The sequence below is a fragment of the Dermacentor silvarum genome, chromosome 11 (assembly GCF_013339745.2).
Source record: "Dermacentor silvarum isolate Dsil-2018 chromosome 11, BIME_Dsil_1.4, whole genome shotgun sequence".
NCBI classification, from domain to species: domain Eukaryota; kingdom Metazoa; phylum Arthropoda; class Arachnida; order Ixodida; family Ixodidae; genus Dermacentor; species Dermacentor silvarum.
The window spans coordinates 116412189-116428017 of NC_051164.1; the positions used below are offsets into that span (position 1 = coordinate 116412189).

Sequence of the window (15829 nt, forward strand, 5' to 3'; positions counted from 1 at the left end):
CACGAACCACTTCAAGTATATCTACGCTTACTAACACGACACCATTGCCATCTATTGACGTCGGTTCTACATGAGTGGCCGGACAGCAGTTTCACAAGTGCACTCCGCTGCCATCTACCCCACATAACATCAGGCTATGTCCTTCCATATCGCCCCGTCAAACCACCGTGGGTGATGATTCAACCTTCGCTATGCATGCACGTCCCCAGCATACTAAAGAAATCATTAGTTCCCGTTAGTGGACTACAACTACTTGCTCTGACATACATCTGGTCAGAATACCAGACCTATGTTCATGTTTACACAGACAGCTCCGCGTCACCAAAGGCATCGACAGCAGCTGTGGTGATACCAGCCCAGCAGATGACTCGAGGTTTCATTCTAGGTCACAATTCAACATCAACCGCTGCAGAGCTTGTGGCTATTCGGGAAGCGATTCGCCACATCTGCGGGGAAAGACCTCAAGAATGGTGCATTTTCACGGACTCAAAACCCGCGCTGCAAATTTTGGGATGCTACCTGCGCCACACTGCATATCAAGTTCTTGCACTGCAGATCACCGAGCTACTTTCATGCACTCAAGAAAAACACCACCCCATAGTGTTCCAATGGATCCCGGGACAATGTGGGCTCAATGGTAATGAGATGGCCGATGCTGAAGCAAAGCGCGCCCTCAGCAATGGCCTGCGAACTGTAGTGCCGTTCTCTAGACCAGACATCACATGCCTCCTGTCGAAATTAATGAGGAGTGCGACGTAAACATACTGGGCCCAGCCAGACGCTCGTCACGTCCGCCTTAAAAGGCTGGATCCCGATATGCAATTTCCTGTTCTGCGTGAAATTCCACGCCCTCATAAATGCCCGATACACAGACTGCGATTAGGCGTCTCTTTCACGCGCTGCACATCACTGGACGGACAGACTCCTCGGACTGTTCAGTGTGTGGTGTTATAGAGACTATAGACCATGTGCTCGTGGTGTACCCTGAGTATGCGCGCGAAAGACTGACACTGGCAGCTACCTTGAGACGTTTATACAATAGACCATTGTCGGAGGACCTCTTGCTAGTAGGCGCATGGCCACAGAGTTGGCAGACGATAGAGACAATGCGTGCTCTTTCACGTTTCTTAGGCGACACGGGCCTGGACTCACAATTGTGATAACATTTACGCAATGTGTCCTTTCACCTCGTTCCTCCCAATATCATCCCCCATTGTGACCCTCTTTCTTCCCCTCTTCCCCTTCCCTTACGTAGAGTAGCAGGCCAGATGTTCCATTTACCGGCCGACCTCTCTACATTTTCAAATCATTGAACTACTACTACTTCTTAGCTAATTACCTTACGGCCCATGTTGCAATTTACAAATTCTAGCCGTGGAGTGCGGATCCACCTTGAACTAAATCTCAGGCTGATAAGAGTCAAGATATTAATTCTCTAACTTTGTCGAGAAATACATTGGCGTACCAGTCACTTTCTCAACAAAACGTAGTGTTATGCATCAAAGCACAAAAGTATGAAAAGAACAAATTATGGGATTTTATGTGCCAAAACCACGATCTGATTATGAGGCACGCCGTAGTGGAGGACTCTGGAATAATTTAGACCATCTGGGGTTCTTTAACGTGCACCTAAATCTAAGTATACGAGTGTTCTAGCATTTCGCCCCATCGAAATGCAGCCATCGTGGCCGTGATTTGATCCCGCAACCTCATGCTTAGCAGTCCAACACCATTGCCATTAAGCAACTACGGCGGCTAAACACAAAAGTAACTGGAACGCCAATGCATTTCTCCGCAATTAATATCTCGAAACTGTTGCCATCCTGAGAATTAGTTCCTAGTGCATCCGCCTTGCGAATTCCACGGCTAGAATTTGTAAATTGCAACACGGGCCATAAGGTAATATGTTAAAAACCTAATTGGCGATTTTTTAATTTGTCGATTATGCATTTCAATTTTTTGTGCAAGTAATGTCCACCTCTTCGAGTAGACCAGCTCATGAACTGGAATTGTGCTATCTGCTGCAGGCAACCTTTAAAAATTTTTTGGAAGTGTTTGCTGAAACACTCCGCATTTATGGCCTCTTCATGCAAGAGGCGATGTTTCCATCCCTAATGCGTAAAAGTTGTAAATAATTACAAGAGCTTTTTTGTCTTTTATTTTGTCGCCAGTCGTTAGCATTGCCTACTGGAATGAGAATCAATATTGGGACACATATGACTCACGTGCTTTTCGCACGCCGTTGATAGAAGACTCTGCCGAAGGGGTCACTGAAGTCTGCAGGTTTTTTTTCAGGGTCAAAAAGGTATGCAAAGTAATCTGAAGTGAGGTGAACATAAATCAACATACTCATTCTCTAGGTATAGGCTATCCATTTAGTTGGCTACCTCCTTCTCTTTAAAATATATAATAAACTTTGTCCTGTGTATATATTAAAATATGTTGCGTCTGTGCATGGTGTTCTCAGCGGAAATTAAAAAGACAAACATGTTGAAGTGAAGAAACACGGATGAGGTAGCCGCCGCTGGTGCTTCTAATGCGCTTGTCCTCCTATTGTCAGGATTTGCCGAAATAAAGCGAAAGTATAAATTAAAAGCCGTGCACGCCCGCGCCAACAATGGTGCCGTAAGCTTTTAGCCATAACAAAAGTGAAAATGTGGAGGCAACGCAAGAAAATTATCAAATTATGTGGGTAACAGAGCTCGGGTAATGACATTTTAGAGGCAGGGGGGGGGGGGCTCAGCCCCCCCCCCCCTCGGGAAAAATCCGGAGGGGGCTCAAGCCCCAGAGCCCCCCCGTAGTTGGCACCTATGGTCGACTTGCTAGGTCCCTTCCCTAAGTCTACTTCCGGTCGTCGCTGGATTATTGTGTGTGTGGACTATTTGACCCGGTACACTGAGATGGCGGCGCTCGCTTCGGCTACAGCAGCAGACGTTTCATTGTTCCTGCTGTACTCAGTCATTCTCCGCCATGGTGCTCCACGCATTGTGATTGGTGATCGTGGACAGCAGTTTACTGCGGACGTTGTTGAAGAACTACTACGTTTTTGTGGATCTGATTACTGGCATTCGACTCCTTACCACCCGCAAACAAACGGACTCAATCGTACACTGACCAACATGCTTGCCATGTATGTCTCCACCGATCACAAAAACTGGGATTCAATCTTACCATTTGTTACGTACGCTTACAATACTGCCAAGCACGAACTCACCGGCTATGTACCTTTCATTCTTCTCTATGCTCGAAACCCCCAAAGCTTTATCGACACCATCCATCACTGGTCCCCACATGATGACTACTTATTAGGCCAGACTTTATGTCGTGCCGAAGAAGCACGTCGACTGGCCCCGCCTCAGGACTCTCTCCTCTCCAGATCGTGCCAAGGCTCGTTATGACGCTCGACATATGCTCGTCACATATGCTCCTGGGGACTTTGGCTTTGGACACCTGTGCGGAAAAAGGGGCTGTGCACGAAGTTTCTGTCTCGATACACTGGCCCATACATCATACTGAAACGACTGAGTGACGTGACCTACGTCATCGTAAGAGTGACTTCGCACAACCGGCGATCACGTAACACGCAAGTCGTGCACGTCGCCCGACTCAAACTGTACCACCATCGGGCTATGTAACTCACTCGGAGAACTTCATCTGCCCCCGGAGAAATTTTCACGCTGCTTTGTAACTCGCTCGGCGAGCTTCGTCCGCCCCTGGAGATATTGTCACACAGCACGGCGCAGCCGAAGGAAGAGGAAGTAGAAGTGTGCGTGAGGAGCTGGCAGCTGCCTGTTGGCCTTGGATGACCGTCCTGTCCCTTGTGCTACGCTATTCACCTTTCAAGCTGACACGAACAGACGACATACAACTATTCCAATATGGGCTTTATTTCTTGCGCGCCATCTGCCACCTGTAGCAGACGACACACGCTGCAGAACTGTTGTATTGAACGCAGCACCAATTTTGCGTCATGACGCAGAGAAGTGGTGAACTATGCTCCAGATGTGCCGGTTGGCACACCTACCCATCTAGCCACCGTACTGGAGACGTGCTGGCGTGCCTTGAAGGCACATGACCTTCTTCGCGGCTTCCGGAATCTGCGTGCAGCGCTCGCTCAATCATCTTGAAGGCTTGTATCATTGTTGTAGTTGGACTGGAGTGGCACGCACACTGCCGTGTGCCCAGTTAGGTCACACTTCCATGCTTCGTTACTTCGCACGCGCCTTCTTTTACCGTGACCGGGTTCGAAGCGCTCTTTGTAACAGTATAGCGATTTAGAAAACATTCATTACATCTTGGAGTGGTTTCAATAGGCAGGGTCAGAAAATCGTAAATGCACCGAGATGTGGTCATTATAACCGATAGATTGTTTTATCTGGGATCCTTATAGGTGGGTTCGACTGTATACCGTATTACCCTCACTTATGGAAAAAACTGCATTGCACAAACCGGTATATGCACAACTGACAGGTCATGGGAGCACATTAACAAAGTAAACAATGTGGAGGCTGGTGGTGTCCTTGCCCTCCATTAATAGAGATGCAACTGCCAACCCAGATTAAAATAAAAATTATCAGTCAAAGCAAGTGCAAATGAATCGCTTTATTATGGAAGCTAGAAACATAGCAGCATTTGGTGCCGCATGTATCAGTAAACCATCGATTTCATTATCAATACAGAAAGCTTGAATATGTTCGCACACATTGGACGGATAGCTTCTATAATCAGTGCGGCCTCAAAAATGTCTGCTTGCGGTTTCTCCGCTTTTGTTTATTTACCCACCAGTGTACACGTGTCCAATGACATTTGTCCTGGGACATTTTGAGGGGTATAAGCCTAGCTATGAAAACTAGAAATAAAACTGTTATTGGAAGTTAGCACTGTGTGTTGTCTAATGTGCCTTTCTGCGTCCCAGTCGTTGTGCCAAAAATGTAGATGAAGGCACATAGTCAAAAATCAAATACCTAGAGTTGCATTTTCTGTTCCCTTGCAAAGCGCAAAAAACAATTCTTTCACTTGTTTCTTTGTGCGAGTGCAAAGAGTGCTTTGTCCTTTTTTTTCATACTTTCACACTTATAATAGATACAATGCCGCAAAGCACACCAAGTTCAGCCGCCCTCAACCACTACTGAACTAAACTTTATCAACACTTCATGGGATGCATGGGTGACAAACTCCCATCAATGTTTTCATTCTAACGAAACAAATAGACTGTGTTGCATATTTATGCAAATCTTAAAGGGCCCCTCCCCAGGTCTGGGCATTGCAAACAAACAAGTGGGACACATAGATCACAAGGTGGTGTGCGTGTCTGCAAATTAAAAAAACCGCTGTTTGGCACGAAAACGGTTGAAATTCCAAACACAAGGCACTCTTTCTCTTAAGGGAGCCGTGCTTCAAACGAGAATCAAGGTCACATGCACAAATGCCTCCACACAAGACGCACTACTTGAAATGTCCCCAACCATGACACGTGACTTCAGTCAACTCCAGACATACACACACAAGCGGGGCACACACAAATTATACCGAGCCTTTTGTTAAGCAGAGCTACTGACTACTAGTAAGTATGATGGATGCCTTGAACGAATCATGGTTTCAGAGGCAGCATGCGCATACATACGTAGCGTAATTCGAATCTATTCTTTCTGCAGGAAGTGTTTACTTCCTTATTATCGTGCAGCCGAGGATGTGCGAAGGCGAGCTTTCTGGATCTCTTTTTCTTTCCCCCACACAGCCGGCGCAGCCGCTAATGCGCAAAAGTGAGTGCCATCTGGTGGTGCTGCAAGGAACCCAGCGGCGCACGTGCTCCGCTGTGATTAGTTGGCCTATTCGACAAGGGAACAGCCACGCCGCAGGCACGGTCACGAAACCCGATGAGGTTCGCAAAGAAACACTGCACTTCTTAAGAAAAGGAGACGAGGCTCATCACATGAGCATGCTGTGGTCCTTCGGCTCGGGTATGAGCAAAGGCAAGGAAAGAATGCTGCTTCGAGGAAAAGAGGGAGAGTCTCTCTATTGACAGTGATGCTCGTTTCCTGGCGGCATGGTAACAGGACAGTTCCAATTCCGTTTTATTCTTCCAATAATCAACAGATATGAAAAATTATTTCAGCCTAACGCTCCCAATACGGCGGCTTACAACTTGTAGTTTAAAGCAAAATTTGCAATGAGGCCTCTAAAGGAGCAATGACATGACATTTTCGACTTGTCATTTTTTTTTACATTAAATGAGGGTCCAAACCCTAGAAAAAAATACTGGCAAGTGTCATAGTGCCCCAATTTAGCGTAACACTTGTTTCTATGAATCAGTTTTGATACCCAGGAAGTGCAGGTGTCAATTGGCTCACACTGTTGCTGTTATTGTTATGGCTGTCACACACATGAGTGCAGCCAAATGAAATTTTCTATGTACTGCTATAAAAGCAACTGCATTCATACTAAAATTTTTATGTTTTGACAATATCTTAACGTTTCACTACCTACATTATAAAATTGCACAGACCCAAGGCAATGTTGGCATTCAAACGAAGCAATGCTTTTATGGTATGTTTAGGTTGGTTCTTAATGTGAGGCAAGGTCACTCTGAAGTACGTACACAGCATTCATTGAAGATGCAAATGCTTGACTGAAATACAGAAACTGTGAGTTGAAAGCCAATATGTTATTTTTTGCACAACTGCTGTCTCCAATTATACCAGTGGTGTCTTACAACCGAATTATACGAGTGGAGTTTTGAGAGTAGCAACTTTAGAGTGCGTATGCTCGAAGAGGGGGGCACAGAAACGAGGCCGATGCAAGCACACACAACCATTGCACATGCTTGCATGAGTTCTTCATTGTCTTTGTGCAAAGAAGGAGAGAAAGGATAAACATCTTTATTATATAAATCTAGGTTTGGAGAGTTTTGGGCCGCGACCTGGGCCCTCACGATCAGCTGTTGCTGATCCTCGAGGTCGAGGCTGGCCAAGGCTCTCTCCCAAAGCTCGTTGGTGGGTTAAGGGTCCGGAGGGAGTGCGCAGTGATGCCGGAAGGATGCTGAAGGCGGGCCGGTGCGTTTAGTAGTACAAGCCGCACCTGTGCATGCTTATAGCATGCAACCCATGAGCAATGGCATGGCCGATTGCACACCCAATGCGAGACATGATAGCAAACTGTTTGGGAGCATATTGAAAGACAATATTAGCTTGAGACCATAGGTGCCCTTCATGAAATAAGAAGATGCACATGTTTTGGGGTTTCTGACGATCAGTGGCACTACATCTTGTCTGTGTCATTGTCGTAGCATGGAATTACAATCAACGGGCAAACTGAACTAAATGCTGCTGTTTTTTGGTTTCCGTTTCTCTTTGCGCTTTTCTTTTTCTGAGCAGCAGGGGTATTCTGCAAGAGTCCACCGAGTGGACTGTCCACTTTGGCTGTCACCGATTGGCTCCAGCAGCACAAGCGAGAAGGAGCCCGCCAGTCTCCTTGGCGACAGCTGCTCGCTCAACCAAGGTCTGGTTTTGACAGACTACGTGGTATCAGGAAGGACACTTATATATAATTCAAGAAACTGCTATTCGTATTCAGCCACGGGCTCAAGCTAGTTTACTGCTCTTGCATGTATACACATACGACAACCAACAACCGCCAGCACCATTAGACCTTTAAGTTAGGTCCATTTGATTCGTCTGCACCACTGTGAACCAGTTCACGGTGGTTCACGAGAAGTTCAGAAATTGTGCAGCTTGATTTCTGTGGTGCAGGCACAGCGCGACACTCAAAACGAATGCCAAGGTGCAGACGCGGTACAGGCGTTATGTCCGACTAATGTGCACGGAGTGCGTAAGTTTGAGAGGTCCTGAACTGCAGATATGATCGAATTCTGGGGCGTAAATACACACCACACTTGCGTAGACACATCAGACGTGCATAAGCGGGGTTTTAACGGCGCTCGCACCCATGTGCTGTGTCGTCTGCTGTGCTGCTGCCGCGCACCTGTACGCCTGCACCAAGGCGGCACCAACAGCGGAGTGGGTGCAGCAAAATCATGAACCAGCCCTGCACCTTTTAAAACGAACGGCGTGATTCAGCAGGCGCCATTGCTGCACCGCTGAAACGAATGGCAAGGTGCAGCACCTCGTGAACTGGTTCATGCGGTGCAGGCGAATCGAACGTACCTCTAAAGGTACGTTCGATTGCAGTTCACGAGGTGCTGCATCCTGCTTCTCATCAGACGACATTTGCTGACGCATGTTCATGGCGCGACCCGGAAAACCACTGAAAAATGCTTCTGGAAAGGCTTTCAGTGGTGCCCTAGTGCACAGCTAAAGTTGATTACGCGCACCTGTGGTGTTGGAATTCCTTTCTCCGCGCTGCAGGTTGCCTCAAAGTCCAACACCAGAAAGTAATCGAAGGCCTGCTGGGGCAGTGTAGCGGCAGCCGAGAGGTACGTTGGCGACGCCAGACGGGACATTTGTCTCGCCGGCAATAGGCACCTACGGAATCGTGCATCATTGTACTTCCAATTGGAACAACCGCATCCGGGCGATGAAAGGCGAGGCACTGACCTGCTGCCGTCGGACCTCCGGGCCGCGTGCACGGTCTTTTGGAACAAAAGCGATGCGTACCGGGTGGCAGCACACCGTAGGGCCATTCGTTTCACACACACAACAGCAGACCTGCAACAGATGGTGCCTGGATAGCATGGTAGCATGCATCAGTAGCGCACCCAGGATCTCTGCCAGGGTTGACAGTTTGCCAATACCATCTAAACAGCACTAATTTCGATTTCTTCACGGGAAATTGTCAAAAAAATGCGCTTTTTGCGAGTGTGCAGACGATTGCGCGTCTTACATCTTAGTTGCAGCACTCAAATTCGTAAGGAAAGAAAAGGGGTTAAACAAAAGGGGGGGTTACTGGCATGCATGGATGTCCATCGACAGAATGAAAGGCTTCGAAGTTTGCGCTGTTTGTGCCTGCGGCTTGCTAGTTTCAGCTGAAGCCCAAACGCCCCCCTATGCAGCAGACGAGAGCGGTATGAATGAGCTTTACTTCCAGCCTTTTCCAGCACGACTGCCATATTCCGGAAGCTCCTCTAGAGCAGCAAACATACCAAAATACAATGAGTACGAGAGATTATTAAAATATATATATATATTATTTACCGAGCCTCAATCAGTGGTGTCCAAAAGACGTAGACAATAATGGTCGAGTGCACGGTCGAGTTCCAACTTCCAGCGTACTAGAAAAGTACACTAGTCGAGTGGGCAAACAGCGCTCTCCCGCTGAGGCGCCGCGTGTGGAAAAATTGTGCGAGGGCGCTGTGAGCGAACTGGAACTAAAACGTACGCTTGCGGACGCGCATAAGCTCGCGTCTACGGGCCTTGCGGTTGCCGCGCCTAGCGAGGAATGGCGGTTTTAATTGGCGGTTTGCATCCACCATGGAGGAAGGAAACCCCAGGAGAGGCCCTGGCCAGCACGAGCGTATTGGAGAAGGTGTGGCGGAAGTCACGTGCTGTTTTTCGCAAAGGAGCACTGGGATGGGTACCCCAAATGTCAACGTTGCCATGACAACCGCGCTCCTGAAGCTTCGCTGCTGCTCTCGGTCTCTCTGAAAAGTGAGATAAGATTTTTCCGCCGGTGTCTTTCCCGCAGCACCTTTTGTTCGCGAGAAAAGCTGACTTTGGAGTGTGGTGCGTAAGCTTGAAAGCTGTGTTTTGGGTCTGTGAGTGTGAGTGTCGGCCAGCAATAGATACACTCAAGCAATCACGGCGCGGGTCTTCGTCGTCTTCTTCAACGTGCCACGGAAAAACATAGGAGCGCGTCTGCTTCACTAAACCTGCTACAGAAGTGTCGTAAGCTTTGTTTTGACGCGCGTCGGCAGCACACACTTCCGGCCGCAAGTTCAAAGTTCGCGCCCATCTGCTCCGGCGAGCTGCAGAACCCCTGATTGGAGGCGCAAAGAGAGGTGGCACACCAACATGGCTGCACTTCCGGCTTCAAAAAAGTGACGTCAGGGCCTCTCCTGTTTTGTTTCCTTCCTCCATGGCATCCACAAATACGCGCGACAGCGCGCGCTCACTGGCCTCACTTGTTTACACCTTGGCAGACGCCCCTTCGTATTTCGTTGTTGGCAGTGCTTCAAAATGCTTCGATATCTATAAACGTAATTGTTATCTTTTTGGAGCTGTTAGATCAGCACAAAAAGTGAAGAAGAAGCACTTTCTTGCATGGTATAATTCTGCTTAACTGAGAGTTGAATGTACCGCGCCGTCGCCCACAACACAGAAAAAGAACCTCCCTAATCACGTGACACACTAGGTACTTTGTGGCGCTTTAGGGGAGCGACTAAATCCCCACCAAAACACACCAGTGTTGCCAGATCTCGTCTTGTGCGGTTCCTTAGATTTGCGAGGCGGAGATGTCCCTGGATGTCCCTAGTGAAGTCACGAGACTGCGTGACGCGCTCGCCTTCTTATCGCCTCCCCCTCCTCGTACGTGCGTGCGCCTGGTTTAAACGTTGGTGCACGCAGGAGATGAACGTGGGCGCAAGGTTTACACTTGCAGCTTATTCTGAAGAGAAATGAAACTATGTTGCATTTATTTATGAGAAATCTAAGTTAGCACGTGTTACGACAGGGTGGGTGAGCCGCAGCTAGGCGACTGGCCACGGCCGTATGGTGTTGAGCGATCGGGCAGTGACGAGACGCTCTCTCGCCTCGTTCTTGACGCCTTTTATGCGGTCCCCCCCCCCATTCTTAAAATTATTTTCTGTTACGTTAGTCACTGTCGCATTCTTCAACATTCACCTGATATTTGAACGGCGTGGCGGCACCTAGCATTCCTATATTTGTTTCTGCGTAGACTTCAAAGCCATTCACCTACCTGCCCTCCCACCTGTTTGTAGTGACGGTTTCTTAGTTTCCTGGCCCAGCCCACCCGTCCTTGACATATCTTGCTGTGCGTAAATCAGCGTTCTGTACGTCGTTCGATCTTGTCGATGCTCAACACATTTAGCAAAGGCAGTTGCTAAGCTTATGGTGGTGCAGTTTATTTTGCAATCAGCATGTCATCAGCACTGCATGGTTCCAGCTAGCAGGCTGACCTGAACCGATTATTGTAAAAATTTTGCACGTCTGAGAAAACTCGATCTCGGTTCCGTTTGTGCCTTTGCATATTTTTCATTTCATAGCAGGACACACTGCGCGACTTATCGATTCGCAAGTTCAAATAAAGTCAGCCTATAACCTGCATTGACAAACGCGCTGACGATCTACAGGTGCATTGCAACAGTCGCCTTACTTTTTGCAACAGTCGCCTTACTTTTTCGACCTGCCACGCGGACTTCCCGTAGCTCTCACCGACAACAGCTTACTGGTTCAAGAAAACGGAAAGATCAAGTTTCTAACGTGACTTTTTGGAATCCTGAGGTTAGTGGGCGCACAGATGTGAACAGATTGCGCAATTTGAGAACATAGAAAGAGCCTGAAGCTTTACCGCGGAGCGAACTAAATTTCTGGTCAAATAAACACACACACACAGGTTAATGCGACTAACCGATTCCTTATCACGCGCAATCGACCACTTACATAGACAAAAAGGGTCAACAATCGTCGCGATTCATCCAAATGATCGCACATGCCACACAAGACATAAGGCATCGCCATAGATGAAGTTGTTGACAGTCTTAACAATCCACCCGTGAAATCATGTGAGTGCTCGCGAGATAACGCTATCCTGGCTAAAACAAACAAACAAACAAAGTAAATATTATAAGCAGAACAATGCGCATAGGCGGGTCCATCATTAATCATATGGGCAACAGCGAATAAATATGCACAGTGAGTTTCACTTCGCCTGTTCAACTGGTCGACTTGACTAGGGATTTTCGGCCTCCATTCTGGGTACATGAAAGAGCTAATTTTGGTGAGCAGCCCAGAGTTGCCAGCATGATGTTTTCTATGCCGCTAACCTTGGGCGATGTTGTGGTCGGTATTTAGTCTCGCGCGCGCTTTAGGGGCAGTTGGAGACCAACTTAGGGAACCAACATCCGGGAACGCAGGATCACGTGGGTGCTGCCTTCTATTGGGGCTCTATTCTGGACACGCATGGCTACGGTGTCTAGAAGGGGGAGGTGAGAGCAACGGCGGCGGCGGAGTGTTGCAAGCAATCATGACAGCAGCGGCGGCGCTGCAGTCGACAGCAAGATCGCTCCCCGGGCGCGGAAGCACGGCGGTTGGTGCCGCGGCTGTCGAAGCGGGCGTTTCTGTTCCCATTTAGCGGTCGCATATTTGACATAACTAGCGTTAAGCTAATGCATATCGTGCCTTGTTAGTAGAGGAGACAATAAATGAATAGCAGCTATCCTCTGATGAGCGGTTAAGTGTTAAAATGCATTAGATTCGGGCACGTCACGGCCGGCACAAATATTTTTCGCTCGTCTCGGTCGCACGCGTTCTACGTGCTTTCCCAAATCGTCGGGAGTGAAAAAAAGAATGATTTCAGCTAATGCGAAGACGATTATGCTAGTGGTGTGGGTAAAAAAAAAGCTGCACCGATTTCTAGGCTCGCAGTGAAGAGCTCCTTAGGTCATATTACGGCGACGACTGCATCCTGCTCGTCAAATTGGTTATGGTTAAGACCAATATATGATGCTTTAGAAATCATTCCACATAGGAGTTAAGTAAACAAACTTACTTTAGTCGCTGATGAACAAGAACGGCGGGGACATGAAGAATACTCAAAAGGACGAAACAGCACTTGATTATATTATCCATTATACAGGGTGTCCCAACTATCATGCAACAAGATTTAAAAATATCCTAATGCCCCGTAGCTGGACAGAACCAAGGCAATGTTCTTTGCCGTCGCTTGTGGATACTCCGATTATTTTTTGCATTCCGCTTAATTACATAATCAGTCTTAATTAATCATCTTCTCCAATATTACAACGAGATGAAAAGTGTCAATGTGAAAATTGTAGAACAACTTAATAAACTACCGATACAACTTTCTTTTGCTCAATGCGTGCTACATAAAAGTGTTTTTCCGAGCGTGAAAGAAGCCAGCGAACACACGCAAAGTGCCTCGAGCGGCCAGTCTCGCGGCAATTTTGCGTGTATTCGCGGGCTTCTTTCACGCTCGGAAAAACACTTTTATGTAGCACGCATTGAGCAAAAGAAAGTTGTAACGGTGTTATTAGTTGTTATTGTAACGGTTATTAAGTTGTTCTACAATTTTCACATTGACACTTTTTATCTCATTGTAATATTGGAGAAGATGATTAATTAAGACTGATTATGTAATTAAGCGGAATGCAAAAAATAATCGGAGTATCCACAAGCGACGGCAAAGAACATTGCCTTGGTTCTGTCCAGCTACGGGGCATTAGGATATTTTTAAATCTTGTTGCATGATAGTTGGGGCACCCTTTAGATGATTCAACTGGGGTTCGAAGTGCAGCTCGGAGATCTTCCAAGTCCTGTTTAAGGCCTTATATGCACGGGGCCCGGGCCGCTGCCTCGCTTGAAGTGCCTCATCGTCATCAGGCACCGAGAAAATGGATGTTTTTTTTTCTTCTGCTTTTCTAGCAGAAACATAGCCTGTTATGCAGCCCGGCGCAAAACAGTGCGTCTGTCGTTTCATGCGACTTTCCATGGCTTCTTACGGCATGGCAACGTGTAAAACTATTGTCACCACAAGGAGGTGCAACTGCACAGCGTGAATGCAAACAGAAATGAGCCGGGGAGCTAAAAGAACTGAACAGAACCATGCAAACCGAGCGCACTCGCTAGCTCCGGCAGCAGCCAAACTACAGCGGAGGCATCTTAGTGTCGACGCGCCCGCCACCACTCGGCATCATGAATCACTGCAACACGCGCCGCGCTCTCCGACGGCTGCGTTGCTCCCACCTCCCCCTTCTAGCCACCGTAGCATGGCGGCTGCACGGCCGCCATTATCCGCCATCTTGGCTGTCTCATTGGCTGTCCAGAGGTCACGTGTTTTGAAATTTGTGCCGGGAAACGGAAGTTTTGCAAAATGCTATTTTGCGTTTTCGTCAGAATGACGAAACGTGACGTGGAGCTGCAAATTTTATCGACTAATACTTTTGCGTGGTCCTTAGCACCTATATTGCGACTTTAGCGCTTTAAAAAGAATGTGTACGGTAGCGTGCAGAAGCCCGTGGAATGCATCTGCAATTTCGCGAATATGTGGTGGCGTTTCAAGATAGCCGGCATGTCAGTTGTTGATTGGCTGAAAGAATATCCCGTGAAAAGCGTCACAGGAAGGGCCGTTTCGTAAACGTCAATTTGACGTTGCGTGACGTTGCACTGGGCCGCCATTGCACAGATTTTCCGCCATAATTTGGTAGTGCGACGAGCCGCGCGAATTATGGTAATGAGCGGCCATATGCAGTGTCAGTCGAGAGGCATGCGTATCGCCGCATTTTCCCTGTCATTTGGGGCCATGAAAATCTTTTGTTCACAACGCGTGCTCATAGCATTTGCATCGCTCTCGGGTGGTGTTGGCATTTGTGTTTTGAACCATCATTTCTATTAAAAACACGTTTATTTGAAATAACATTGGTTGAAACTAGCAAACTTTCTGCGACATTTCGCACTTTTCACTATTGTGTTTGTATTGTAATCAATATTAATGACTTTTCGCGTCATCAGAGGCTATGACAACGGTGACTTTTTAATTTACAAAAAGAAATGTACGCAAGACGGCGCCTTGAAGTTTCCTCTCGCGGTGCGAGTAAGCGGCGAAGTGCACAAGAGATGGCAGTGCCGGCGTTTGCGTCGCTCAAGCGTATAACTGTGGCGCGCGCAACGCTATCGATGATATTCGGCCGCTTCTCAGCCAGACGAGTCGGGCTGAGTCACTTGCGGATCACGAGATAGCGATAACGCGGCCTAGAGCGGGCGCAGTTCATCACTGGCAGGTCACGTATATTGTCTCAAGGTAGAAAGCAAGCGCGTGCGCGCCAATATACGATGACTCATTCCGTTTCCCGAGGACACGCATCCTAGCTAATGAAGCAGACGACAGCCTGTGCGCATGCAGACGACGGAAGCGAGAAACGATTTTGATCGAATAATCGTACGCTTTGAGCTAGCTGCTTTATTTTCACTGGGGAGGAAAACTGTTTTGCTTTATCAACCACGCTATGTTCAATGCCTACATTACAGTTTCTTAGGCGAAACGTCAAACTTGCGTCACGTTACGAAAGCGAAACGGGGCTATCGGCGCCATTTTGTAAGCGTCGCGCCTACGTCACGCCTCGAAGAAAATGGCGGAATGTCCAGAATAGCGGCTCCGAGCCGCTATTCTGGACATTCCGCCATTTTCTTCGAAGCGTGACGTACGCGCGACGCTTACAAAATGGCGCCGATAACCCCGATTTGCTTTCGTAACGTGACGCAAATTTGACGTTTCGCCTAAGAAACTGTAATGTAGGCATTGAACATAGCGTGGTTGATAAAGCAAAACAGTTTTCCTCCCCAGTGAAAATAAAGCAGCTAGCTCAAAGCGTACGATTATTCGATCAAAATCGTTTCTCGCTTCCGTCGTCTGCATGCGCGCAGGCTGTCGTCTGCTTCATTAGCTAGGATGCGTGTCCTCGGGAAACGGAATGAGTCACCGTACATTGGCGCCCACGCGCTTGCTTTCTACCTTGAGACAATATACGCGACTTGCCAGTGATGATCAGCGCACGCTCTAGGCCGCGTTATCGCTATCTCGTGATCCGCAAGTGACTCAGCCCTACTCGTCTGGCTGAGAAGCGGCCGAATATCATCGATAGCGTTGCGCGCGCCACAGGTATCCGCTTGAGTGACGCAAA

The 15829-nt window shown here is 47.9% G+C and overlaps 1 protein-coding gene across 3 annotated transcripts in view; it reads right to left on the reverse strand.

Moving 5' to 3' along the window:
* Positions 1 to 9235, reverse strand: part of LOC119433470 (ERI1 exoribonuclease 3) — a 55107-nt gene extending 45872 nt beyond the window's left edge. For 2 of the 3 annotated variants that reach the window (XM_049659126.1, XM_049659129.1), the window contains exons 1-3: positions 9150 to 9235; positions 8553 to 8663; positions 8330 to 8480 (exon numbers count right to left, since the gene is read on the reverse strand). In XM_049659126.1, the coding sequence (XP_049515083.1) occupies positions 8330 to 8480; positions 8553 to 8638 (237 nt within the window). In that variant the 5' untranslated portion in view covers positions 8639 to 8663; positions 9150 to 9235. The remainder of the gene's footprint in view (positions 1 to 8329; positions 8481 to 8552; positions 8664 to 9149) is intronic. The other variant, XM_049659127.1, reaches the window with a different exon arrangement.
* Between the last annotated feature and the right edge of the window lie 6594 nt (positions 9236 to 15829).